This window comes from Schistocerca americana, chromosome 6, assembly GCF_021461395.2.
Source record: "Schistocerca americana isolate TAMUIC-IGC-003095 chromosome 6, iqSchAmer2.1, whole genome shotgun sequence".
Classification (NCBI taxonomy): Eukaryota; Metazoa; Arthropoda; class Insecta; order Orthoptera; family Acrididae; genus Schistocerca; species Schistocerca americana.
The window spans coordinates 605,736,151-605,763,233 of NC_060124.1; the positions used below are offsets into that span (position 1 = coordinate 605,736,151).

The 27,083-nt window shown below is 40.4% G+C and overlaps 1 protein-coding gene across 1 annotated transcript in view; it reads left to right on the forward strand.

The window, feature by feature from the left end:
- The window catches only part of LOC124619661, an 86,881-nt gene that overhangs the window by 54,293 nt on the left and 5,505 nt on the right, over positions 1–27,083 (forward strand). Inside the window, exons 2-5 of the mRNA XM_047146191.1 lie at positions 12,214–12,594; positions 12,696–12,964; positions 13,826–13,986; positions 20,765–22,207. Coding sequence (XP_047002147.1) covers positions 12,214–12,594; positions 12,696–12,964; positions 13,826–13,986; positions 20,765–22,207 — 2,254 coding nt within the window. The remainder of the gene's footprint in view (positions 1–12,213; positions 12,595–12,695; positions 12,965–13,825; positions 13,987–20,764; positions 22,208–27,083) is intronic.

The window sequence follows — 27,083 nt, forward strand, 5'->3', positions numbered from 1 at the left end:
ATTTCTGCCAACAATGAGCAAGTTTTTTTATGCCATCGCGGAAGAAGTCGACACCCCGTTTCCGCAACCACAGTCTGACAGTTCTCTCAACGTCTTCATCAGAAGCATAATGATGTCCCCGCAGGTCGTCTTTCATTATCTGGAACAGATGAAAGTCAGACGTTGCTAAATTTCGACTGTATGGAAGATGCTGGACGGTGGTGAGATTCTGTCTCTGAAGTTCTGCTGTGGTGGCACGTGAAGGGTGTGGTTTGGCATTGTCATGCTGCAGGAAAACATTTCCCTTTTCCTTTGGGATCCTTCTTAGCCCTCGTTTCAGAGTCCGCAGCTTTTTGATGTAACGCTCTGAATTTATTGTTCCACAATCAAGGAAATAAACATGGATAACACTATCTGGGTTCCAGAACACTGTGCCCATGATTTTTCCAGCTGAGGGCTGCGTTTTGAATTTCTTTTGCTGGGTAGAGTCATTGTGTCATTCCATAGACGAGCGTTACGCCTCCTTTCATAATCGGATGGTGAAAGGAGTCACCTTCATTCTCATAACGCGAGAGGAGTTCCTGGCAAATTTCAAGTCTGTGCGCTTTCATTTCAGGAGTCAACATCCGGGGTACCCGTCGTGCACAGATCTTCTGATAGCCAAGCAAAGCAATAATGTGACGCACACGTTCTTGTGAAATGCCGATTGTGCTTGCAATTTCTCTCTGAGTGATACGACGATCGTCCTGAATCAAGCTGTCAACATTTTTCTTTTGAAACTCGGTGGTTGCGGTCACAAGCCATCCAACTGTCACGTAGGTCAGATGCTCCCGCCTCAACATCTTTAAACTTACTCGCCCAACGACTCACAGTACTCACATAAACACAATCACCGTACACTGCTTTCATTCTCTGATGAATCTCCTTTGAAGCGACACCTTCTGCTGTCCAGAATTCAATGACTGCTCGTTGCTTAAATCGCATTTACCGACCGTCTGCGCATGTGACCCCAGTTGTTTTTGCACCTTAAAGCAAAACAAAACAAAACCCCACCTCCTACTCCATGAAGTGTGAAATTTGGCTGTCTGTCATCCAGATGGAAGAATGATTATATGGAGATTGAGGATGACTACTACAAATGAATACCCCTCACTTACCAACTGTGGGAGGATCACTCTGCTTTCCCCCTATTACTTACCTGTCGCCTCAAAAGAAAATAATTTAAAGTCTGAGTTCAATATCTTTGATCATTCAACATATTAGGCAGCAAGGAAAAAGTAAAATTGCCTCTTCCCTGTCCAGAGGACAAGAAGCTACTCCCAAAAAATAGCCATTTAATTATCTACCACAAGGATGAATATTACCAGTTATTCATCATCAATGAGCCCAGGTAGTCACTTCAGTTTATTTGGTAATGTGTGTGAGAGAGAAAGGAATCATCCGAAGCCCCCTCCCCCCTTCTCATGGGGCTCACCAGCGTTTGGTGAGTTCGTGCTTGTCTACTGTGGGGTCCCAGCCTTTGCAGCACCTCTTCCCTTTCCATGCTACATGTCTATCCTCATGCTATTCATTTTTGTCCTTCTTTGGGGGAACATGTCTGGGATATTTTTGGGAATGTGTTCCGAGGTTTTAATAGCCTGACATCAGAACAACCCCTCAACTATTATTTCTTTCTCTCTCTGTTCTCCGTCTCCTACCCTTCCTCCGCTTCAGCGTTTGAGGTTCCTCTTTTTTTCTTTTTCCTCCCTGTGTGCTCTTAAAGGCTGGTACAATACAACTGTTTGACACATAATAGGTGACTGGGTAACATGTAATTGTCAGCCCCGGGTCGACAGGTAGGTTTAAAATGTAATCCCCCCCCCCCCCCCCCCCCCCCAGTACAGGCCAGGCCCAGGGAAGGATGATTGCCTGAGCTGTTACCTTCCCAAATTGTTGGTTGGTCCCTCTGTCAGGAGAGCGGGAGGTGTGACATGAGATGTGAACAGTCGTCTAAGACAAGTGAGCCCACCACTGGGGGGGTGGGGGGGGGGGGGAGCATTTGGTACAAGTGCATTACTGAGATGCTGCCAATCGTGGGGGATTTGATCGCAATGAATCACCCTCTGTCTATGTCTACTAAACATAAATAGAATGTGGCGAAAGATTCAAAAAACTTCCATTTGCACCTCGGTTCATTGGAGTATCACACACTGAAGGTCCTTTGCTATGGTTAATCCTTTTATTATTCAGAAAGGTGTTGGTGCCTGTGAAATCCTACTCTAGTTTACATAATGGGGTTTTGCTTCTGGAGACCAATTGTGATTTTCAAACCCAATAACTGCTTGCTGCTTCATTCCTCCATGGCTATCCTGTTTGTGTCAAGGCCTATTGAAAGCTGAATACTTTGCATGCTGCTATTTTCACATGGCTGCTCGATAGTCTGACCAAGGGACAAATTAAAACTTACCTCTCTGATCAGGGTGTCACTGCAGTTCATCAGATTGGTGCAATCTTTATGCCTAGACGTACTCTATTTCTCACATTTGGTAGAGTAGTGCTTCTGTCAAAGATCAAGATTCAAAATCTGATGCATTGCTACCATTATCAGTGTTACAACCAAACTCACATGTTCTCTCAAAACACATCCAAATGTGTGACTTGTGGTAGGGATGCTCAAGAGGGCAATTACCCACTTCCTTCTCCCCACTGTATCAACTGTACTGACAACCATGCTGCATCATACTTCGAATGTCCTGTGTATCTCAATGACCAGGCTGTCGCTTGCAAGTTGTTGGCTAGTCAAAAGCTCTGCATTTTACCATCTGGCACTTACCATACAACTCTTGTTATACCTCGCTCCATGGAGGACGTGGCCACACAGACCTCTGGCCTCAGATTCAGCACTGCAGTTTATTGCCCAGTAACGTGGTTGTGTCCACATCTCCTCACCTTGCAGCTGCTTAATAAGCTACCACCACTCTTCCCCCCAGTGGTGAAATCAACTGCTTCACAACCAGCAGGCTGACAAGGACAACACTCCCATGAAGACTTATTACGTCCCTCCAGCCAACAAACATCTGAGTCCTCATCTGCTAACTGCAAAGGCTCTTTGAGATCAAATACAAATGGTCTTCTCCTTCCCTGACTCAGAGATCCTCTTCAGTGATGTCGCCACCCTACCTGGCTGATCTCCATCTCACCAGTGTGCAGTGCGTATCATGTGTCTGTTCTGAACTTGGCAGGCCAACCCAGAGAGAATGCTGATGCCTCTGTAAATCTTGTGGAACAGGATCCTCCAGCTTGTGCAACCTGTAGCAGTGAGTCTTCAAAGGCTGCTACTTGGCAGTCACCAGAGTGATTACCCTTCCCTTGCTCCCTCATCCTCATTTCCTGTCATTGCTCTCCTCCAATGGTAGGTTCGCAGTATTAGATCCAACAAGGATGCATTCCAGCTGCACTTGGAATTGCCATTCTCACTTGTTTTCTGCCTCCAAAAGAAAAGAAAAAAAAAACTACATCCTTAGGACCACTTTGACTTCTCAGATTTCCTTCCAGTTCACTTTGACCTTCCTCACCCCCCAAGGATGGCATTCCAGCTCATGGGGGAGTCGTGTTGCTCATACAGGATCTCACTGAACACTCAGTGGGAAGCTATTTCAGTCTGCATTTTCCTTCCTCACTTCACTTAACTTTTTCTTTTTTGCACCTTATTGGTGAACTCCCTCACACCTTTTTGCTGCTCAGTGACTTTAATGCACACCATCCCCTTTGGGGCTCTTTGAGAACCTGTCAGAGGTGCCCTCTTGGCCGACCTTCTCGATCAACTCAACTTCATTTGTCTTAACACTAGAGCACTCGCATTTCTTTCGGACTCCACACATACCTACTCCCATTTGACCTCTCATTTAGCACTGCCCACCTTACCCATTGTCTTGAATGGTCCATTCTCTCAGACATAGACTCGAGTACCCATTTCCTGTGTGCTATCCATTAGCTGATGGCTACCTCACCTACATATAAACCCAATTGGCAGCTTTCTAAGGCCGCCTAGAGATTTTACTGCTACCTGGCAATCTTGGACAAACATCGTTTCCCCAGTTGTGATTATCAGATAGAATAAATTAAAATTGTTATCCTTACCACCACAGAAATTCCATACCTCTCACTTCATCTTCACCATGCCATGTCGGAGTCCCTTGGTGGACTGAGGTATGTCACAATACAATTTGTGCACAGAGATATGCTCTCCACATTTTTAACTGTCTTCCTACGATGATGAACTGCATTCATTAAAAACAGGTGGGTGCACAGTGTCATTGCAGTACCCAGTCCTTTAGTATTCTGTGTCTCCTAAGCAGTACTTCATGGGGAGTGGATCGGACCACCCTCCTCCATTTTTACCGATAACTTGTCCATTCGAAACAAGACTATGGGTGCTTCATTTGTGGATCTGGAAGTCTGTCCATCTTTGGAGTTTGCTGCTTTTGACTATTTCTCCAGCAGCTTAACTTGATGCTATCTGCTACATCCCAATTGGTACGAATCCTTCACCACCTTGGCTTCATGCAGTGGCCCATGTTCTCCTTGGACTTCATTCCCTTCCTAAGGAAACTATTCCGGATTTGATCTATTGCCATAAGTTTCTCAACCTTCACCCACAATGAGCAATATTACCTTTGTGTACACTGATGGCTGGAAGACTGACTTTGGTGTCAGGTGTGCCTTTGTCACTGGCACAGATAATTTTTGGTATCGGCATACAGAACACTGCCCAGTATTTACAGCCTATCAGGCCACACCATACATCTGGGGATATTGGCTTTTTAATTGTCATATGTTCAGATTCTTTCCATGCCCTTCAGAGCCAAGGAGTGCTGTACACAGTCCAACCCTTAGTGCAATGGATCCAAAAAGCTTCCACTTGCTTGCTGTTGGCTGAGCCACTGTAATGTTCGTGAGGGTTTCTCGTCACATCAGTCTGATGGGAAATGAGGCTGCTGACACTGCTGCCAAGGCTGCATTTCTCCTACCTTCGCCCACTAGCTCTTCCATTCCTACCAGTGTTCTGTGTTGCCATCTGTCGATGGGTAGTGTCACTTCGGCATTACTACTCGTTTTGTGTTCATGGGAACAAGCTCTGGCGAATTAAACCCAGTGACTTGGCTGATCATCCCTTTGCTCTCTGGCCATGAGGAAATCATTTTAGCTAGGCTTACCACTGTGTGTTCACTGTCAGCAATCTTTGACAGTTCACCATTTCCTGACAAAATGCCCTTTTTTTAACCACTTACATTCTAGTGTATGTTTGCTGTCTGAGCTATTGGCTGTTTCAGCTAATGATGCACGGGCTGTCAGCCGCATTTTACTTTTTATCCATTGCAGCAATTAGTGAAGGACATTTAATATTTAGTTTGGGATCTTCATTGTCTCTCTCAAAGAGAAAAGTCCTTGTTGTTACCTCTCTTTCCTTCCCTTGATTGGGCTTAAAGTGTAATAGTTTTTAACTTATTTTCTGTAATATTGTTCTAAAAGTTCTGACATGGGCACTTAGGGCCTCAGTTGTTTTTGTGCCCTAAAACAAAACAAACATCCCACCACCAAGCCCTATGTGATGGTGACCTCTATTCAAATCTCCTGTTGTCTACCAGCAGGAGGCTGCTCCCTTCTGCCCAAACCACAAGAGAACAGCCAACTCCTCATCTGTGTCAGTATTGTGCATGGGTACTCTCCTACTGAATCCAAATCCCACAAGGACGTTTTTGAAAAGAATAAAGACAATGAAACCAACGGTGATAGTAGACCCCCACCACTATCCTGGATCTCCTTCCCCCTTCCATCATGATCAAAATCATGCAATTAGAGGGCAACAAACAGATGGTACTAACTCAAATGGAATCGCAATTGACTATTCCATCCCATTAGCAATGCTATTGGTCTCACATGCAAACACAAACCAGTGGAACTGCTCCCCTTGTTGAACTGAAGCACTTGCTCCCAATTCACTCAGTGGCTTGCAAAGCAAAACGAGATGATGTACAACACATTCATCTACTGTACATTATTATTGAGCCTGTTACAAGAACTGAATTGACCCTGTGGGAGTCCCTTGTGTCTGTTTGCAATGGCTCTTGAGACCACCTCTGGTGACCTATTAAAGCCAAGATAGAAGTGGTCACAGAATGCATTTGAACAAACACAGAATTTGACCTTTGCAGCACTGACCTTTGCAGCACCTACTTCCAGAGGGAGACATGACATACCATCATACCATCAGATCATCGTGGTCTCCTGGGTATCTCTGACTTTTCTTTTACAGCGTTATTTTAATGTCCATAACACTTCAAGGGGTAGTTCTAAGACTGGTAACCATGGGAAATTATTAGAACAAGTGTTTTCAAATCTCGCACTCCTTGTGCTGAATAATGGTTGCCCCCTACTCACTATGATACAGCACACGAATCCTTTCTGGGCATCCACCTTACGCTGTGTACACAAGGTGCAACACAGTCACACAAGAGGCCTGTACAGTGATGTAAACTTGAGGAGACTTTTACTACTGGTAAACAAGTTGTTGTATAACTGGTCAATTGCTATTCAAAAATTAATGTTTATTGATTCATTTCAAGCACAGCCCATTATCAGAATATGATATTTTGGTCATGGTCTGTGCCCAAAATGCATCAGTTAATAAGGAGTTTTGAATAGCAAGTGACAAGTTATTCTAGCAACTTACTCAGCAGTGACATAAGTCTCCTCAAATTTATGCTGTGTAGCCCAAGCTTTTGTCCTGTTATTGAACAGAAGGTTCACTATGATGTCTGTGATACAAAATTTCTGTTCCAGCGATCTTTAAGAGTACAAATCATTAATTCCTATCCTGTGTACAAACCTCTTCTCAGTAGTGACCAATGGTCTTACAGGAAGTTGGATCTATAGTCTCACCATCCTTATATGTTGACTTCTGCAACTGCCATAGTTCTCCCAGCATTAAGGGTCCCAAAGTGCCGACTATGACATTACAAGGAAATCAGGATATGAGGTACATCCATGTGCTTTCCAGTTTACCTGGAGAAACTTGGGTCATACATTGGTGCCAATGTAGGACTGCTCATCTACACACAGAACAATAACTGCATAATGAAATGCTTCATGTGCTTGTGACCTAACTGTTCTTAGTATTTGTATCTTACGTAAAGTGAAGTTCATTGCCACTCATATAATACTTTAAGCAGATGTGAAAATTAAAACTTCATTCCTTTTCCTCAGTAACAGATCATGATTTGCTGATCATTCCACCATCTAACTACCCCCACACAGCTCTAATTTTATTAAAATCAGGGTGTGAAAGTGTGGCCAATGGATCAGAAGCACTATCAGCATTGGGACTTGTAGACTTGAACTGCCAATGTGGGGTCAGCTTGAAAATGATGCATTCTGGACAAGACAGACAGCCTCCAAGTAATGACAGATACTCCTACTTTATGGATCAGACACCACCAATTACTCAATTACACTATACAAATGCATAGCAATCTGAAGCATTCAAATCAACACCTTCTCTTTACTTCCAGAAAAGTGGCCTCAGTTAAAACATTCAGTATTGGCTTGGTTAAAGTCAATCAGCTCAGACATTTGATTACCTTCTCCAATCCTCTCACTGTCACAAACTCAAACATCCTTCATCAGATTACCTTCCATTCAGAGAAACAAAGATATCAGAATACCACACGAGACCAACATTGTACCATTGACACTCTTGCCTGGAATAGAAAACGGAGTGCCACAGCTGCAGCCAATAACTTTCAGATTATGAAATAGTCTAGGACTTTGGTCTTCTGGTGAATCCACCTCCTTGTGCTGCCACATTATCGATCACACCAGCCTGACCCCCATGACCCACAAATAAATCTTGTGGCCTTGCTGCAGCTGTGGAACCCTACTGACAGTTGTGCAGATCCTATCTGAATATCTCTAAGAGTGATTTGTTTACTCTCATCTGAATCCCTTATTGCTGTAGTTCAGCTGGCTGCCAGTTGGGGAGAGGAGTTATATACCACCATGTTTGATACCCAGGAGGGACTTAAAGTTGCTCTGGGTGGAGGTCAGGTTCCACCCCTGGCATTCCAGTTTAAATAACGTTCACCTGGGAAGTCTCAGCTACATCTGCAGAGATATTACAGACACTTTGAAATAAAGTACATTGACAGTGCACACTGATGAGTAGTGAGCCAGAAAAAAGACAGTTTTGACTTCCAAATTGGTGTCATAGTAACCAGTTGTAGTTGACATAAGAAAATCCGATAGTGGAATACAAAATAGATCTATATTTATTCCTTAAAAATATGGTACATACTTCAAAGAATAAGAAATTTGTTACTGAACAAAAAGGTGAAAAACTGAATGTGCAACACATCTAGTCTATCAGATTACTGTATTTAAGCATTCAGTCATTGATAGCATAGAAAAAGCTAAGAACACAATTTGTGAAATGCAAGTAATGTTAATAAACTGAAATGGTACACTGTTTGCTTCAGTTGCTGTAGCAAGTGACTAGAAAGAGAAAAGTCATTAGACAAAGATAACATGACCTGGCTGGAGAAAGACAAGTAAAGGAATAGACCATATCTCAAAACAACCCTCTCAGTATTTGGTTCCAGTGACTATGTGAGCTCTAAGCCTGGATGGCCAGGTGGAGATTAAACCACCATCCTCCCAAACAAAAGTAAAGTGATTTGACACCATGCCATATCACTCAGTGGTGATGACGGTACATTCCTGTGCAACTGAATTACACGTGCTTATTCATTATTGTGTATGCAAACTCCATTTGTCCTGGCAGCTATGACATGTTGTGTGTGTGGGCTGAATGGGATTTGGAGTTCTTCAGATTTGTGACCACTAATCCACTGCTCACACCTTAGTGACTGACACTGGATCTGAAGGGAGCACTCATCTTGCTTGATAGCACCCCAGGTCTTCTCAAGAAAACTGAGATAATGTGATAAGAGAGGTCACACAAGCATCTTCTTCTGCTGTGAGTTAACTTGCTGAAGATCCAGACTGTTTTCAGGGTGCTTTTGGTGAACAAATGGATGCATACCATCAGTGTGTCCCACATTTTTAGCCACTGAGACGATTTTGGTATACATAGCACATCATATGGTCTTATATCCACTCATTTATTGATATTTACCAATGTACTCAGACTCATCAGTCCAGGAAACCATTTATACAGCTCAAAGCATGCACCAGCAGTGTTGCTGTAACTGTGCTCATCAGTGTCTAAAGGAAAACTGTGGCCAAAACTATATTCGTTGATTGGTGTCCACTGTACACTACAAAGAGGCTGTATCTCTGGACAGTACAGCTGCTCACTGGTAGTTGCTGGTCAGAACGAATAGTGAGTGTCATGTGCTGCACTGTGATCTGTCTGTCTGATATTACAGTTTGGAATAGTTGCCAATGGCCCTTTCTTTAACATGTCACCCCACAGTCAATTGGCCTGGAGCCAGCAGTTCACTCAGAGCAGAGGTATCCTCAGTACTAATGATAGTGGCGTGTCGGAAGTCCACTGGGTGACCAAATTCTGAAAGCAAGATTTCTCATGTCTTAGCCATTAGAAAAATGAGTGTGATCAAAATGTACTGACATCACACCTCTTGCTTTTTGTGTGGTTGACTTTTACATACCATTTGGAACAACATTTGACTGACAATCTCTCTGCTATGTGAGGCACCAAATGTTTGTTGCTATGGTGACAGAAGTGATTAACACTGTGACTGTCTACAACTGAGTTCGCTGTGAGTGTAGGATGTCTACAGCATTTGGTCTGTTTACAGAGAGTAAACATGCATTTTGCCTTGCTGACACACAAAAATGTTATAAAACTTACACATGTATCTGAAATTGTCATTTGTATTAGTTGTTGTGAACTTATGCAACTGATAAAATGTTAATCTTCAGTTGGTACTTCCTTCCTCTTTACTTCTGATAACCCCTCTCATATCATTAATCTGTGCAAATGTCCACAGAGAGGTTAAAAAAATTACATTGCTTTTTGTTTCTGTGATCAAGAAGAGAAACTAATCATGAAACGCAATCTAGAATGTTTTCCACTTGACAGTCTCTCTGTGTGCTGATCTGGAGGCCAGGGTGGTGGTTTATTTGACATACTTTCTCTCCCAGTGTGGTATGAAACTGTGTTCTGTGCCAATGCAGCTACAGTCAAAAAGTGCAGATAAAGCAAAAGTTTCCAAGCAATTGTGTTTATTAATCTGCTGTTCAAAGCAGCTAAATTAATACTGTAATTTAATAATGTAAACACTGATGTTTACAGTACATTAGTTACAGAAGTTTTAGTGCATTTATGGATATAGCAATATTGCCATATCTGTGTGCTATGCATGCAAATAGTACGTGGTGTAAATATGACAAGCAAAAGTGTGACCACTGAATCCAGTGCCACAGTTTACCCAAAAGTAAACACACGTGTCTTATTAAGTGACATAAATCCACCCAGTGGAAGTTTAAACCATTGAAACTGGTAGTGAAAATAGAGAGAATGGTTACAATAGACTAAAATGTTCAGTTCATGTACAGTACTAAAGTCACACTGGAGCCAAATCTAAAATGTTCAGACTTAAAGTTTTCTTCAAAAGCTCCCCTAGCACACACAGCATTTAAAAAGAAATCGCAGTTTGGACATCAGGAAACGACTGAGAAATTCAACAATTGTGATTTGATATGGATTCATAATGAACTGTTTACTCCTGAAATAAATGTTGCAAGTTGTTGTAAACATGGTAATAAGTGTACACCATACTGAGAGTGAAAGATAGAGTACACCTTTGCTCTACTTTTGGAGTTGTGTGTGACAATTGAAACAGTAACAAATCCTTTCACATCTCATTTGTAGGGCTTGCGATATGCTGGAATGGGAAGAGAAGGTGACAGCATTTTAAATAAAATAATTTTGTGTATTGGGCCACATAATTATAAACTACTAAAGCAACTAAATTGCCACCGTTTTGACTGATTCACTGCATTCCTCTTAAGAAAGAGGCACTCTTTTGACGAGGACCACAGAAAACTGGTTTAAATGTCAGCAGTCTAGTTCTTTAGGTAGTTTATAATGATGTGGCTCAATACCCAAAATTATTTTTCCAAAGTGACACTGGCTGTGAAACCCTACAAACATATGTAGATAACAGAATATTTTATAGTGACAGTATAATCTTAAGATTTGATACAGTGAAAAACATGCTTAAGAAGAGCCGCAGTACCATCTTTTTTAGATAGTATATCTGCAGCAGTCATACAAGAAGAGATAGTGAAGATACTATCTCCCAGGAGTCAAACAAATCTGTAGCAATTTGTGTTCCTCTTCTTTGAGTACATTAAATATCCCTTGTTAGTCCAATTTATTATGGATCCCATTTTTATGAGAAATATTCTAAGGTGGGTCACATGAATGTTCTGTAACGCTTATCCTTTCTACATTGATTGCACTTCGCTAGTATTCTACCAATGAAGGAAATATTTTAAAAAGGGTACGGTGTAAGAGACATTGAGTTGTAAACAGCCACAATGAAAAGACTGCTATACCATTAAACTTTTGGCTGGAAGGCATTCTTTTGAAATAGAAAACACACACCCATCCACACAAGCACAAATCAGTTTATATTTTGGAACAAGGACTTTTGGCTAGAAGGTTAAATGAATAGCAGTCTTTTCACTGTGCTTGTCTATGTGCTTGAGAAGTAATCTATGCTTTTCATAATACTGTTGTTATTTAGTCATGGGCTTTACATTGTTTGAAAAACTACCATTGGCCTTAACTAATATTAAATCTGTCATAGTCAAATTTCATATAACGATAAATTGTTATGTCTTGTTATTTGTAGATGTAAAATTTATATGTGGATGCTAGATGTTTCCTCAGTTAGAATTTTTACATCTTGAGAAATACAATGACCGAGGTCATCATCCATTAATTTGACAGAATTGAGATACATCACTGACATAGCTCTGATAGCTTTATTCACTCCAGACTTGTTACCACTAGTGGATAACACTATCATAGTTGGCAGTTGACAGATGATGCCAGAGATTTGATTACTGTGTCCTCCTAGTATCTAAGAAAATCTTCTTTCTATACAGTCATTAAAGTAGATAGAATTTTTCCACAAATAAAGTGTCAGTTTATTCCCAGATGATACTAAAACAATAGTTAACCATTACTTTTTCTCTTTTTAGAATAAACACACCAAAAGTTGAAATGTGCCCTGGAGTACAACACTGCTGCCAGGAGCCACCTCGGAAAACCACAGGAAGTCAAACTCCTACTACACCACCGACGCCGTCAACACCACCGTATGTGGAGCCTGGACCTGTGACACCGACTCCAAAGCCTCCCATCCAAGTTCCTGTGGGACCTGTCAAGTCTGGTTGCGGAGTGAGGCGTGGGCTATCACCAGCGACAGACAACAGCACAACATTTGCAGAGTTCCCGTGGATGCTGGTTGTCCAAGTAGCTGTATTCCCAGGGGATGGAAAACCACCCGCCTTTGTCTTCAAATGTGGAGCTTCACTTCTGCACCCACAAGTTGCTCTCACTGCTGCACACTGCGTTAAAAGGTAAGGGGCTGTGTTTCCGAGTAATAATTCTGTTTCACTATTAAAGAGGGTACGTTACTTTGTGATAAATTTTAGTAACAAAATATTGCTCCTGATTTCAGGTTGATTCCATCAGATATAAAAGTCAGAGCTGGAATATGGGACTTAACAGCAGCAACGGAACCTTTACCACACCAGGAGCGCAGGGTGATAAAAATAATAAGACATCCTCAATTTGAAGAGAAGACACTCTTCAATGACATAGCACTCCTAGTGCTGGATAAACATTTTGATGAAGCAATGAATGTTGAAGTTATTTGTGTGCCTCCCCCTTCAGTAGATTTCACAGGCCTTCGATGTATTGCAACTGGATGGGGCACATCATCTCCTGGTAATTAGTCATCCAAATGACATCTTTCTCAAAATAGAAACTGTTATTAGCCACAAGTCAAAGATGTTCCCAGAAGGGGAAATATGGTGTTCCCAGAAGGGGAAATATTGCACATGAATGTCTATAGATATGGGGAAAGAGTGGATAATAGAAAGTAAATTCTGAATGAGGTTTTACTTATCAGAACAGGTAATTGTAGGAATAATCAGGACATCTTTATTTTTGTAATAACCAAATGGTAGAGGCTACAACAGAAAGCATTACACCATTTCTCCTTAATCTACTGACTGTAAGTTGGATAAATATTAACATGTGAAAAGTGGGATGTCTACAACACAGCTACTGAGGACATGAAACAAAGAACAATTTACACATTTAGAAATAACTTATTTCTACTATTTGCAATGAAAAAATATGAATATTCTTATAGAATTCATCATGCACTGCAAATTAGGGCAATTCTAACCCATGGTTTTGACACTTTGACTTTCTCCTTTCCCTTTGCACTGAAAGCCCACAGCCCACCCTCAGTCAGCCCTACCTGCAGCACTCACTCCTCCCCACTCTTCCTTCCCCATCACCAGCATGCTCATGAAGTATTTACCAATACTAGGAACTGGTACATAAGTAGAAATGTGATACAGAATCTTCACATTGCTTATTTAGTTATCTTTAGTATGTGGTGAAAATATTTCCAGTCACCAAAACAAAAAAATCAATATACATTATTCTACTGTTTTGTTAACATCATTCTAGTTCTTTGACCTGCAATGTACATTACAATCTAAAAACATTTTCCTTCACGTCTATGGGAGAGGATTTTGTTGAGATATAACTTAAGTTTTCATTTATTGTTTTAAGATGCTGAGATTGTCCAGACTACAATGAAGAAAGTGGAGCTGCCAGTAGTTTCCCGTGATCACTGTGAAAATGAGCTACGCATGACAAGACTTGGACGCTACTTTGAACTCCATGGGAGCTTTATATGTGCTGGTGGTGAGCCACAAGTAGATACCTGCCGTGTAAGTACAGCATAAATTGTAACTACAATTTTTTTTTTTTCATTCATGTTTTGCTTACTAGTAATTGAAGACCTAATGTTCTAAATGTGCTAAGTGCCATTTTTTAAAAATTTATTTTATTCACCGTAAAGGAGATACATTCATGCAAGTATATAATATTAGAAGTTTTTCATTATACGGTGAAGGTAAGAAGTTTTAATAGTGACCAACAGATGGTGTTGGAGCTAGCTGCTTGGCATTCTTCATTCTAAACAGGCTTGCCAATCAGTGGTAAATTGTCACACCAGTTTTACACATGTACTTAATAGATGCTGTATTATTATTTTTGTTGTGTTGTGGGCACATTTTTGCTATGGAAAAACAATAGGATGCTAGTAATGTCTGGAAACATTGCTTACCTGTGAAAGTTTGATGGCATAATGCATGTGTTAAAAAGACAGAATATGAAACTTCCTGGCAGATTAAAACTGTGTGCCCAACCGAGACTCGAACTCGGGATCTTTGCCTTTCGCGGGCAATTGCTCTACCAACTGAGCTACCGAAGCACGACTCACGCCCGGTACTCACAGCTTTACTTCTGCCAGTACCTCGTATCCTACCTTCCAAACTTTACAGAAGCTCTCCTGCGAACCTTGCAGGAATGCTATACACAGACACAAGCTTGTGTCTGTGTATGTGCGGATGGATATGAGTGTGTGTGCGAGTGTATACCTGTCCTTTTTCCCCCCTAAGGTAAGTCTTTCCGCTCCCAGGATTGGAATGACTCCTTACCCTCTCCCTTAAAACCCACATCCTTTCGTCCTTCCCTCTCCTTCCCTCTTTCCTGATGAGGCAACAGTTTGTTGCGAAAGCTTGAATTTTGTGTGTGTGTTTGTGTTTGTTTGCGTGTCTATCAACGTGCCAGCGCTTTCGTTTGGTAAGTCACATCATCTTTGTTTTTAGGTATATTTTTCCCATGTGGAATGTTTCCCTCTATTAATTCATATCATTGTTTATTTATTTATTTCTTTAATCTGCCTAAACCATTACTCTCTCCTATTGTAAAAAATTTGATGGTTTACACAGTAGAAAGCTTTCAAGATACCACAAAAATACCTACTAGAGAAATTTTTTCCATTATAGGTTTCATTATTAAAAGAGAATATTCCTTGGTCAGTACAAAAACCAGAATGCAACCAAAACTGACCATTGTTGAGGCTATTGTGGCTTTTGATATGGTTGACAATTTGTGAAGGTCCATTGTTTCATCCACAGTTCCTTTACAGCTCACCTTCTCTGCTGCTGTCAGAAAATATTTCATTATTTCTGCAACCATTTAAGATTATTTAATTTCTACTTGTGATGTGTTTCATGTTTTTTTTTTTTTGTGTCAGTTTTCCCTCTTTAGCACAGTCTAAATTGGTTTTTGTTGTGTTTCTGACGTTTCAGTTTATATTAATGCACATACTCTTAGATTTCTTTAAAGTGCTACAGTAAAGTCTGTAGTGTTGCTGTTTCTTGGGTCATTACCAGTTTTGAGATGTCTGTATAGCAAACCCTTTGTTCTGCAGAATGTTTTTATTCCTGCAGTGACCAATGTTTTCTTGTCAGTGATTATAGGGCTCTTTGTAATTATTTATTGGGAAAGGTAGCTTCAAAGAGACACATTAATTCATTTAAGAATTATAATACTTTTTATTTACATCTGTTTCACTGAAAACTATACTTTAGTCTCTCATGCAGACTATAGTTGTATCCTCACTTACTATTCCAAAAGATTTCCAAGAATGCACAGACTGATGTCAGTGAGTGTAGAAAACTCCTGTCGTGATCAGTAAGGGCACTTAAAATTGGACATACCCTGATAGAGATTACTCTCGATTTAGATAAGTCAATTGTCAGAGATTCACAGTTATTATTAACCACAGTCAGAAAATCTACTAGAGTCATCTGTTTAAAAGACTCAAGTAGATGCTCTAAATCTACTTTCCTGTTGATCTCATTTAGAAAATTTACATTAAAATCATCTGCAATTATTAAATTCTTGGACTTCGAACACATTTGGGATAGAAGGGGATATAGTTGCCTCACGAACACATTCAGGTTCCTAACTTACTACTGTCAACATAAATATAATGGAAAAAAAGGATGAGTCTGCAATGAGAATCATGTGCTAGCAATTAGTTTGGCAGACTAAAGAATGAAAGGTTACCAAACCCCGGGTTCCTGGGTTTGATTCCCGGTGGGGTCAAGAATTTTCTCTGTCTTGTGATGACTGGGTGTTGTGTGATGTCCTTAGGTTAGTTAGGTTTAAGTAGTTCTAAGTTCTAGGGGACTGATGGCCATAGATGTTAAGTCCCATAGTGCTCAGAGCCATTTGGTTACCAAACAACTTGGACAGTAATTTAAACTTGTATACTGCATTATCAGATTGAGTTAGAAATTTGCATCATGCACAAAAAATTTAATAAATCAAAGAATTCAAATCAAAGGTAACATTCAGTAGAAAATATGGGCTTTCTCAGCTTTACAGAAAATATTAGTGTTCAGCATGCACACATGAAACGTTAAGATTTCTGCCAGAGCTGCAGGTACAGTTCTGCCATCAAATTCGCAGCAAGCTGTTCAGTTCATGGTATAACATCAAATAAGATTTGTATCTACACTTACTTTAATTATTTTACTAATGTAACACGGAAATAATCAGTGAAAGAAGCTGTAATGAGATAGTGTTAACTCTGTTGAAATTAAATATTTAATGTTAATCTCTATGCAGTGTAACATAAGTGTGTTTTGTTACTAACCTAAAACCGTATCGTGTCTGTGCTTTGTTTTGTCTTTTTTTTCCCCCCCTGCAATAGGTCATGGGCCCAGTCTGTGGTTCAAGAAAGTGGATGATGTAACTTTGCATTATGTGAGGCCAGAAATGCTTTAGCATGTGTTGTGCAATGCCTTCAGTTTGTGTTGTGAACAAGTGAAAAATTACTGCACATTCTCATGTTGAATTTTTACAGCTGTAAATTTGGGTACCATGAGGCTGCATTAGATTCCTGTGGTATTGAGAAAATGAGTGGGACTGAAAATCAGACCATATGGAAGTTTTCAGAAAGACACTTATTAGGTGTGTCAGATGGCACATTAAAAGCATATACAAAAACCAGTGGCTTTGCCAGTGTATATGACATAAACGTAAACAGATGCTATAGATGTGGTATCTGTTCTTTTGAACATGTCTGAAAGAAGAGACCATTTTAATGACATTAGTTGCCAGTGGCCACTGATTTAAATCAATGGGGAAAGTTAAATAAATGCACATGGGCAGCTGATGTTTTTAATTCCTCTGTGTCTTGGTTCATGGTGGCTGCTGACTCAAAATGGTCTCTGGAGCGTCTCTTCACCGCATTGCGTTTGCTTCATTACAGATGCCACACCATGTTTTAACTCGTACAGGAATGGGCAAAATGCCACGTGTAATGAAAATAAGTCAGTGGTCCTACATCAATAGTGTGTGGTTAAGTTGAGAATTTGGGTCTGACAGGAGTCGTACTAGGATAGCCCATGCAGTTGCAATTACCATTGTGTCTGGATGGTGCAGTGGTCAGTACATCTGCCTGGTAAGTGGGAGACCATGGTTCAAATTCCGGTCCAGAACAAATTCTCAACTTTACCGATTGATTGAAATCAATGCCCATTGGCAGCTAATGTCATTAATTCATTTGTGTCTTGAGAAATAGGTGTGTTTAATGCTGTGCTAAGAGCTTGGGACAAGGTTGATTGTGTAGCAAGTCATATCATTGCCGGAATTGTCATGGCATTGCTGGTAGTGTGTGAGTGAGTGAGTGACAAGCTACATGCCATGTTTGAACAGAAAACAAAGCAATCTGCACACTCTTTGAGCCAGAATTCCATTTTCCCTGGCGACCAGGCAATGAGAGGGTGACACAGCTTGATCATTTTGATAACTTAGTTCTTTGAATGCAGCAACTCAGTTTGAAACCTGATAAAACATTAATGGCATGACTACTTGACATACTGCCTGACAGCTATGAAAGTCTAAGGCAGTCATGGTGGACAAGGTCTGAAAATCAAGACACTAAAACATTTAATGGACACGTTACCATCTAATGAGTCATCTTGCTTATCATTGAGAGGAATGAGATGAGTGAGTTGCACTCTTTGCTACAAAAAAAAAAAACCTTAAGAAATGAAAAATGCAGATGGTACCACTAGCAGGAATGTTACTTCATCAAATAATTATGAAAAGGGGGTAGACAAAAAGGAGTGAAATGTTTTAGTTGTGGTATACCTGGCCATATTAAAAGAAGTACAGAACTGTAAAAAAAAAGTCCATAACCAAAATAAAAGTTAGCTGAATAAAAAGGCTTTCATTGCTGAAGTAAGGAGTTCAGAATTGATAGAGGACTCATGGATCACTGGTTGTGGAGCAACATATCACATTTTATAAGAAAATTGAGTGGTATACGTAGTTTACTAAATTTGCAAAACCACTTCAGCTCTGCATGAGCAATGATTTGGAAATGAAAACACTAGGAAAAGGGGCTGCCTATGTATTTTGAAAGTTTTTTTATGTAGAATGGAATTTATGCTATATGGATATTGTTTTGTGTACTGCAGATGGGAGAAAAAATCTTTTTCCTGTATCATCTGCTATGGACAATAGATTACTTCTATTTATTAAAAGACAAGTGAGTTCCAAAACAAGGGCATAGTAAAGCATGTAGCATATTCAATGGAAACTTATTGAAGATGATTATTCAAGTAAAAAAAATTCGTTCTTGTAACCCTGGAGTAAATCTTGCATGAAAGGAATACCTGCAAATTTGGCATGAACACTTAGGTCATATGAACAAATGTCATATCCAACAATTCTTGAAACAATGTGGTGCTGAAGGCTTTGGTGAGGAATATTGTCAGTCTTCTGTTACAGTGAAGTAGCATTGCAGCAGTTTTCAGTCACAATAGTAGTGTGCCACACAACCTGGAGAAATGTGGACGTATGGAGTATAGATCACTTGGTGGAGATGAATATTTTTCTGCTTTACTTGTGATTTTTCAAGATTATGCATAGCATATTTTTTCAAGCAGAGGGCTGAGACTCCAGAGAAGATTGCATAAATGGTGAGCACTGTGAAGGATCTTTGGATCATTCACAAAAAACATTTCACTGTAATGGCGAGTTAGAATTTGATGATACTGGAGTTAAAGATTAGATGACAATAAATCATATATGTGTTATACAACTCACAACTCATCATCACAAATCCTTATACCACAGAGAAAAATGGATGTGCTGAGCATACCAACAGAACTGTTGTGGAACTAGCTCAAACCATATTGCTAGCTAAAGGTCTAAGTTTATGTGGACAGCAATGGCAAACACCAACAGAATACCTCATAGGGTGTTTTGTCACTCACATGTCTCTTACCATTTCTATTTAACAAACAGATGGCTGTGGTCATCACTGGTGCCCATAGAAACTTAGGCATACCCTTAGCTACCTGGTCTATCAAGAAGACTGCAGTGACAGGTTGACGGTAGTTCTGTATGTTGACAATGGATTAATATCTGCAAGTATGAAAGATCCTGAAGTATTCCTAAGGGATGTTCAAGAAGAGTGCAAGATTAAAGTTGAGGTAGTAGGATATTTCTTAAATATTAATATATCATGAGAATGGACCTATAGAGTTTAGTAGAGAAAGTTATACTAAAGACATTCTTCAGCCATTTAATGTGACAGAAGCAAATCCTGTGTCAGTTCCAGTTGAGCAATATCTACAGCTATGTGAGTTGAACCATGATAAACCAGTTAACTCCAAACTAAAAAGCAATTGGTCGTCTCATTTGGCTTGATAGTACAAGGTCTTGATGGACCATTAGGAGTGAGTTATGCATAAAAATTTTTAGAGAATCCTCAATTAAATCACTAGTCTTTGGTAAAAAGGATTCTGAAGTATATAAAAAGGTCATTGTCATTGAGTGTGAAGTACAATGCTAGCCAGACAAACAGAAGGCTGAAATGTATACTGATGTATACTGATGCTGATTGTTAGTGAAACAGCAACTTGACACTCAGTGAAGTGGTTGCAAGATTTATTGGAGCAGCAGTTACCTAGGCTACTGAGTGGAAACAGTGCATATAACTGTCAACAATAGAGTCAGAACATGTGACTGCCAGTGGAGTGCCAAGAATAGGAATATGGCTATCAAAGATCTATGAAGAAATTTCACTTCTGTTCCTGCTCGTCTTGTTGATAATGCCCATGGCATGGAACTGGCTAAAAAACCTGAATTTCATGAGACATAAACATATTGATGTTTTCATGCACTATATTCCTGAAAAAATTCAAGGCAGAAATCTAGACATTAAGGTTGTACCAGGCAATAAGAAAGTTGCAGACATTCTCACCAAATGAATGCCATGTGTCCACCATCAGTATTTAAAATCATTAACTGGAATATATTAATCTCTATGCAGTGTAGCACATGTCTGTCATTCACTGCTGTGCTAAGATATGTCTTCTTGCAGCAAACAAATTTTTTTGTGCTTTATATTGTGCCCTTTCATGCTAAAATTTCTGAAATTCAGTTTTCCAAATAATTACTACCAGCATAATCATCATTGTCTCTAGCATAATCATATGATGAATGTTTCAGTAGCATGACACTGTGCTGTAATTTTAATAATTCATACATATTTTTCTATACCAATGGTACACTCTCAGAATTAAATAATTGGTGTGGAAGCATAAAAACTACTATTTGCCTGTGGTTTTTCAGGGTTCTCTTCTGCACAATACCAGTTACACTGAAGCAGTGCCAGCAGAACATCCGTTCGTTAGGAACCATCTACAGGAAAATGACGATGATTCTGTCAAATTGAAAACTGACATTCACAACCTATCTGACAGTACATATCATGGGAGTAGTCTTTATGGCTCTGGTAGACATAAAAGACATGCAGTAAGCTCAAGAGAGAATATACCCAACTATGGTACTCCAGGAATATACGCACATTTCTTTAACGCTCTGGGAATAAATCCAAATACACCTTCACTGCAGTGGCTCTCACAGTATCTGCCATTTAGTCATCAAGGCAACCCATTAACTGATCAGCGTAACCAAGTCTTCTATGGCTGGAACCCCTTCCTTCAAGGCACACATTCTACAGTTCACCCGAACCCCCTGACCCCTGGAAAATTTCCTCAGAAAAATGATAAGCAGTTTGATAGCAAAAATGGCCCTCAGAACTCTGCTGAAAATGTACCAAACTCTGGTGGAGCCTTGTACAGTTATAATGGATACCCAGACACAAATTCTGGGAACTTTTACAATGGTAACAACTTACATGGGTCTAACATCAACAGTGGGAACCCACATGTCACTAGTAGTAATCCACAGTCTTTTAGGTGGAAGTACAAAATCCCTGGCCCGAACCAGAACTACCCTGGCCCGAACCAGAACTACCCTGGCCCGAACCAGAACTACCCTGGCCCGAACCAGAACTACCCTGGCCCGAACCAGAACTACCCTGGCCCGAACCAGAACTACCCTGGCCCGAACCAGAACTACCCTGGCCCGAACCAGAACTACCCTGGCCCGAACCAGAACTACCCTGGCCCGAACCAGAACTACCCTGGCCCGAACCAGAACTACCCTGGCCCGAACCAGAACTACCCTGGCCCGAACCAGAACTACCCTGGCCCGAACCAGAACTACCCTGGCCCGAACCAGAACTACCCTGGCCCGAACCAGAACTACCCTGGCCCGAACCAGAACTACCCTGGCCCGAACCAGAACTACCCTGGCCCGAACCAGAACTACCCTGGCCCGAACCAGAACTACCCTGGCCCGAACCAGAACTACCCTGGCCCGAACCAGAACTACCCTGGCCCGAACCAGAACTACCCTGGCCCGAACCAGAACTACCCTGGCCCGAACCAGAACTACCCTGGCCCGAACCAGAACTACCCTGGCCCGAACCAGAACTACCCTGGCCCGAACCAGAACTACCCTGGCCCGAACCAGAACTACCCTGGCCCGAACATATATCAAGAAAATGCAAACAAGGATGAGCATAAAAATCCATGGTCACCAACTGCTGCAACTAATACAGTGACACCTCTCTACACTGGAGGTGTCACAGGGCCACAAACAAATGACAGTGCTCACTCCTGGCCACAGGATTCCAAAGAGAGTTCAACTGAAGTGACACCAATTGATGTAAGTTCCTATGGTGAATGAATTTCACCTCACTATCTGACATTTCAGCTAGGGTGTTACTATGCATGTGGACTGAAAACATAGTCACTCTAAAACATGCCAGTACTTTCTGAGCAAAATATGCACTTTTTTCTAGAAGAAGACTATGCTCATTTCAGAGTAGTAATTGGTACTATTAATTAATGCACTATATAGTTTTAATTTTATAGACTCTATCATTTTTCATAACTTAATTTGAAAGTGTAATGGGAAGTCAAACAGAAACAAAATACATGGGAAAAAAATAAATGGATTGTTTGTTCTTTCAAAAGTAATCACCATAACTGTTAACACATTTATCCTGCTGTGAGGCAAGACAGTCAATTCCTTCATGGAAAAATGTTTGTGGATGCCTACCTTTTTGTCCAAAGCAAATTAATGGCCACAAACACCTTTCTTCGGGGCACCGAAAGAATGGACACGGAGATTCTATGGAGGATGTGTAAGGGCTCCAGAGTGAAACTTCTGCAGTAAAGTCAAAACATTCTTGGCAGCATGTGGGCACCCACATTTAGAAGTTTCACTGGGAAGCCCTTACACATCCTCCACACAGTCCCATCCTCTTCCTATGAGATTTCCATATTTTTGAAGCCTGTAACAAAGAAGCTGCTGACCATCGATTTGCTTCAGATGACTGTGTACACTCCTGCATACAGCTGAGGTTCTGTAGGCAGCTGCAAACACTTGCCTGTGAAGCCATTAACAGTCTTGTCTCACAGTGGGATAAATGTATTAACAGTGACAGTGATTACATTTGCAATAACAAAAAATTTACTCTTTTTGTACATTTTTCTTGTTTTCATTTGACTGCCCTTAAATAAGCCATAAATTAGAATTATATAGTGTGTGGCAGTCCCAGTCCTCTTAGCTAATCAAAAGCTGCAGCATCAATCAGTATTAAATACTTCTGTAATTCTGATCTCTGCTTCCAGCAAAAATTGTTTACTACACATAATATCAGCAGTTAGTTTTTATAGATATTGGTATAAGGGATTGATATGTGACTCGAGGACATTATTTGTATGTGATCACATAGAGCATTTTGCCTCTTGCGTATCGATAGTCACATTAGTACATTAATGGTAAATCTCATAAGACTGTAGTTGAGCTGTGAAAGATAATTCTTAGCCAAGTTTGCACACACAGAAAAATTATTTAAAATCAGAGATTGTGCACTGTTTTTGCTACACACATTTGCCGGTGTCCTGATAATAGTTTAAAATTTGGAAAGATATGGTAGTTTGCTGACAATAGTAAGTTGCGTTATTAATTCAAACAGCATATGTTGAGAGATTCTAAATAAATATTAATTTGCGAAGTAGGTGACACAGTCAAAAGAAATTTCGATTTGTTTTGAATTAATTTTGCCTTTAATCAGTCACATCTTTGCTGACTTTGTCAAATGTATATTTAGTAAACTGATAGTGGGTGTTCTCAGTGTAATGTTTCTTTTGTCATAAATTTTGAGTGATATGTATGACATGGTCTGTCATTACTAAAACATCTCAGTTAGCAGCATGCATGTAACTGTAGCCATTCTGTGAATACCTAGTATTATTTTAAAGGCCTGAAAGGTATGTAATGAACATTTGATGAGATTGACAAGGGGAAGGCTTCAGGCATAGCCAACCGAATTAGCTCGTATTTGGCAGGTCACTTGTGTACAATCTGAAATGAAAGGCTCAAAGGTATTTTGATTTCTATTAAAATATGTGGTTGTGGACCCTATATATGATGAAAATGCTCAGTTTTCAGTCATCTTTATCCTGTGGATTTTGAGTTGAGTGTTATAAATTTAAAGTTCAGCTTTGTCAAAACTGTGAATGGCATTGCCACAGTGGTAACACCAGTTTCCACCAGATCACTGAAGTGCTGTCAGGCTTGGCTAGCATTCAACTGGGTGACCACACAGATCTGCTGAGTGCTGTTGGCAAATCAGGTGCACTCCACCCTTGTAAGGCCAAGTGAGGAGCTACTTGATCAAGAAACAGTGCCTTTGATCACAAAAACTGAAAACGGCCAGGAGAGTGGTGTGCTGACCTCGTGCCTCTCCATACCCGCATCCAGTGATGCCTATCAGCTGAGGATGACACTGCAGTCAGACAGAACTGTCGGGCCTTCTGAGGACTGTTCAGATAGTTTTTCTCAAAATCAGCGGGGTATTGAGTCAAAATATCTTCATTTTAGGTTATACACAAGAGGTCCCATGTAAGAGCTCAATCAGTTGACCATGCCACAGGCCTTTCTATTATGAGTATTTGGGACAATAATTATAATACCCTTGAGTTATCAGCTAACTGATTGCTGTTCACATTTGTGTACCATTTTTACACTTCTCAGGTTTCAACTCGTTTGAATTTAATCTGGAGGGTTCAATAAACTGCTTCTACATTTTATCATCTTGATAGTTTGAGGCACAAGGGTGATTGTAAGACAGCTAGTACATTTGAGTATATCTGCCATAATTCTCCCTAGTGAAAGACCATGAGAAGATAATGCTGATCACAGGTGGCTCTGGCAAAGACCCAACTGAGTAGCTGTGCATGATAGCACACTACTTCTGTTATAAGAGTAAGCATGTCAACACCAGGATAAAATTCACCAGGTGGATTAATGATGTCACCTCATCTACTAGCCAGTCTGGATATGGTTTGTAAATAGTTTCCCACATTTGACTAAGTGAATACTGGGCTGGCACCCATGCTCCATCTCAGTTGCATACCTGCAAACATTTAGAAAATTTCCTAGGAAATTTAGAGAATGTTCATACACTTTCATATTGGATAACACTAGACATACAGACAGGGTACACACATTCTGTCCTAGTGGAGGAAAAGGGTGGCAATAGGAAGCACATCCACCGCCTATCCTTCTCCCTCCCACTTCTCTACACTAATGTTGTCAAATCCAAAAATTAAAAATTGGAGCCATGCTTCCAATGAGTGCATTAAAGATTTATTTGTAACTATAGTCTCCAAAATATTAATTGGTGTAAATGAAACTTAGTACAGGGTCCTTATATTTAATTTTACATCTGTGTGTACATCTATACTCTGCAAGATACCTTGTGGTATGTGTTGGAGCATACTTTGTGTACCACTTTCCTATTTTCCTGTTCCAATTAAGAATGTTTTTGTGGGAAGAAGGATTGTTGATAAAGCTCAGTGTGAGCAGGAATATATTTTTACCTTAATAGTCATTCCACAAGGCAGATGTAGGTGGAAGCAATGTGTTTGTTGCCCCTCTTTAAGAACCCACTCTCACAGAAATGTATCAGTAAACCACACCATCACATAGAAAATCTTGCCACATCTGCCAGAGGAGTTAGCTGGGATTCTCCTCATTGCCTACATACTAACTAAATGAATGTGTAATGAAATGCTCTGGCCTTATTTTGATCTTCTCTTTTCTCCATGAATCCTGTATGGTAAGGAACTAAGACTGACAAGTAATATTAAAGTGTAATCAAATGAGGATTTTTGTAAGCTACCTCCTTCATCATTTAAGTACACTTCTGAGGATTCTTCCAATGAATCTGTCTGTCATGTACCTTAACAGTTGTACATGGTTATTCCTCTTCAAATTGTTATGCACACTTAATCCTAGATATTGTATGAATGTAATGTCTTCCAGTGACTGTTCTGTAATCATATAATAATACAATAATTGGTATTTCTGCCTTTTCCTGCAAGACACACTACATTTTTTTATGTTCAGGGTCAACTGCAAATCCTGCCTTTGTCATTGGCGCCAACATTTTTCGATATCAGCTTCCGGCACACTGCTCAGTATTTACAGCAGAGCTCTTCACCCTGTATCAGGCCACGGAATGCATCCAGCAACGTGACTTTCCAACTGTGTCCTCTGCTCAGACTCTCTCAGCACCTTGAAAGTATGTGTGCACTGTACGCCGTCTATCCCTTAGTGAAACTGGTCCACGAAAACTGTCATTTGCTCACTCTCAATGTAGCCACTGTGATGTTTGTGGGTTCCTGGTCATGTCAGTCCGCCAGGAAATGAGGCTGCTGATGCTGCTGCCAAGGCTGCAGTCCTCATACCCCAGCCCATTAGTTCCTATAATCCTTCTGATGATCTCTGTGTTGCTGTCTGTCGGGAGGTGTTCTCACTTTGGCATTGCCATTGGTACTCCCCTCATGGGAATCAGCTCTGGATTCTTAAGCCTCTCCCTGCAGTTTGGATGACCTCCTCTCAGCCCTCCCACTGTGAGGTCGTCATTTTAACTCGGTTGCATATTGGGCACTGCCTTTTTAGCCATCGTCATTTGTTGAGGGTCACTAACCCACCATTTAGTACACATTGCATCCAAGTTTTAACTGTCCACCACTTGCTGATGGAACGCCCATTTTTTAATCATTTATTTTCCCACTTGGGTTTGCCGCCTGAGTTATCAGCCATTTTAGAAAAGACGCTTTGGCTGTTGACCGCATTGTACTTTTGTCTCCATCGTAGAAATATGGCAAAGGCCATTTAATTTTCAGTTCTGGACCACTGTTTCTATAATGGTGTCTTTTGTAGCCCTTTCTCCACATCCCTGTTTTAGCTGTCTTCTCTCACTTCAATTGGTATTGACGTATAGTAGTTTTAACTCCTCTGTCTATGTGTTCTATAGTTTCAACTTGGACACACATGATCCCAGTTGTTTTTGCACCCTAAAGCAAAACTAAACAAAACTGCAAATCCCTGCACAAAGTGCCAGACCTCTTGCTTTCTGACCACATAATTAGCCAAATGTTTTTGCTAATTCTTATTTTCCAACCATTTATCTATTGACACTTGCTTAATAATCTCCATTTCTTATTTAGACTAAATTTTGCTT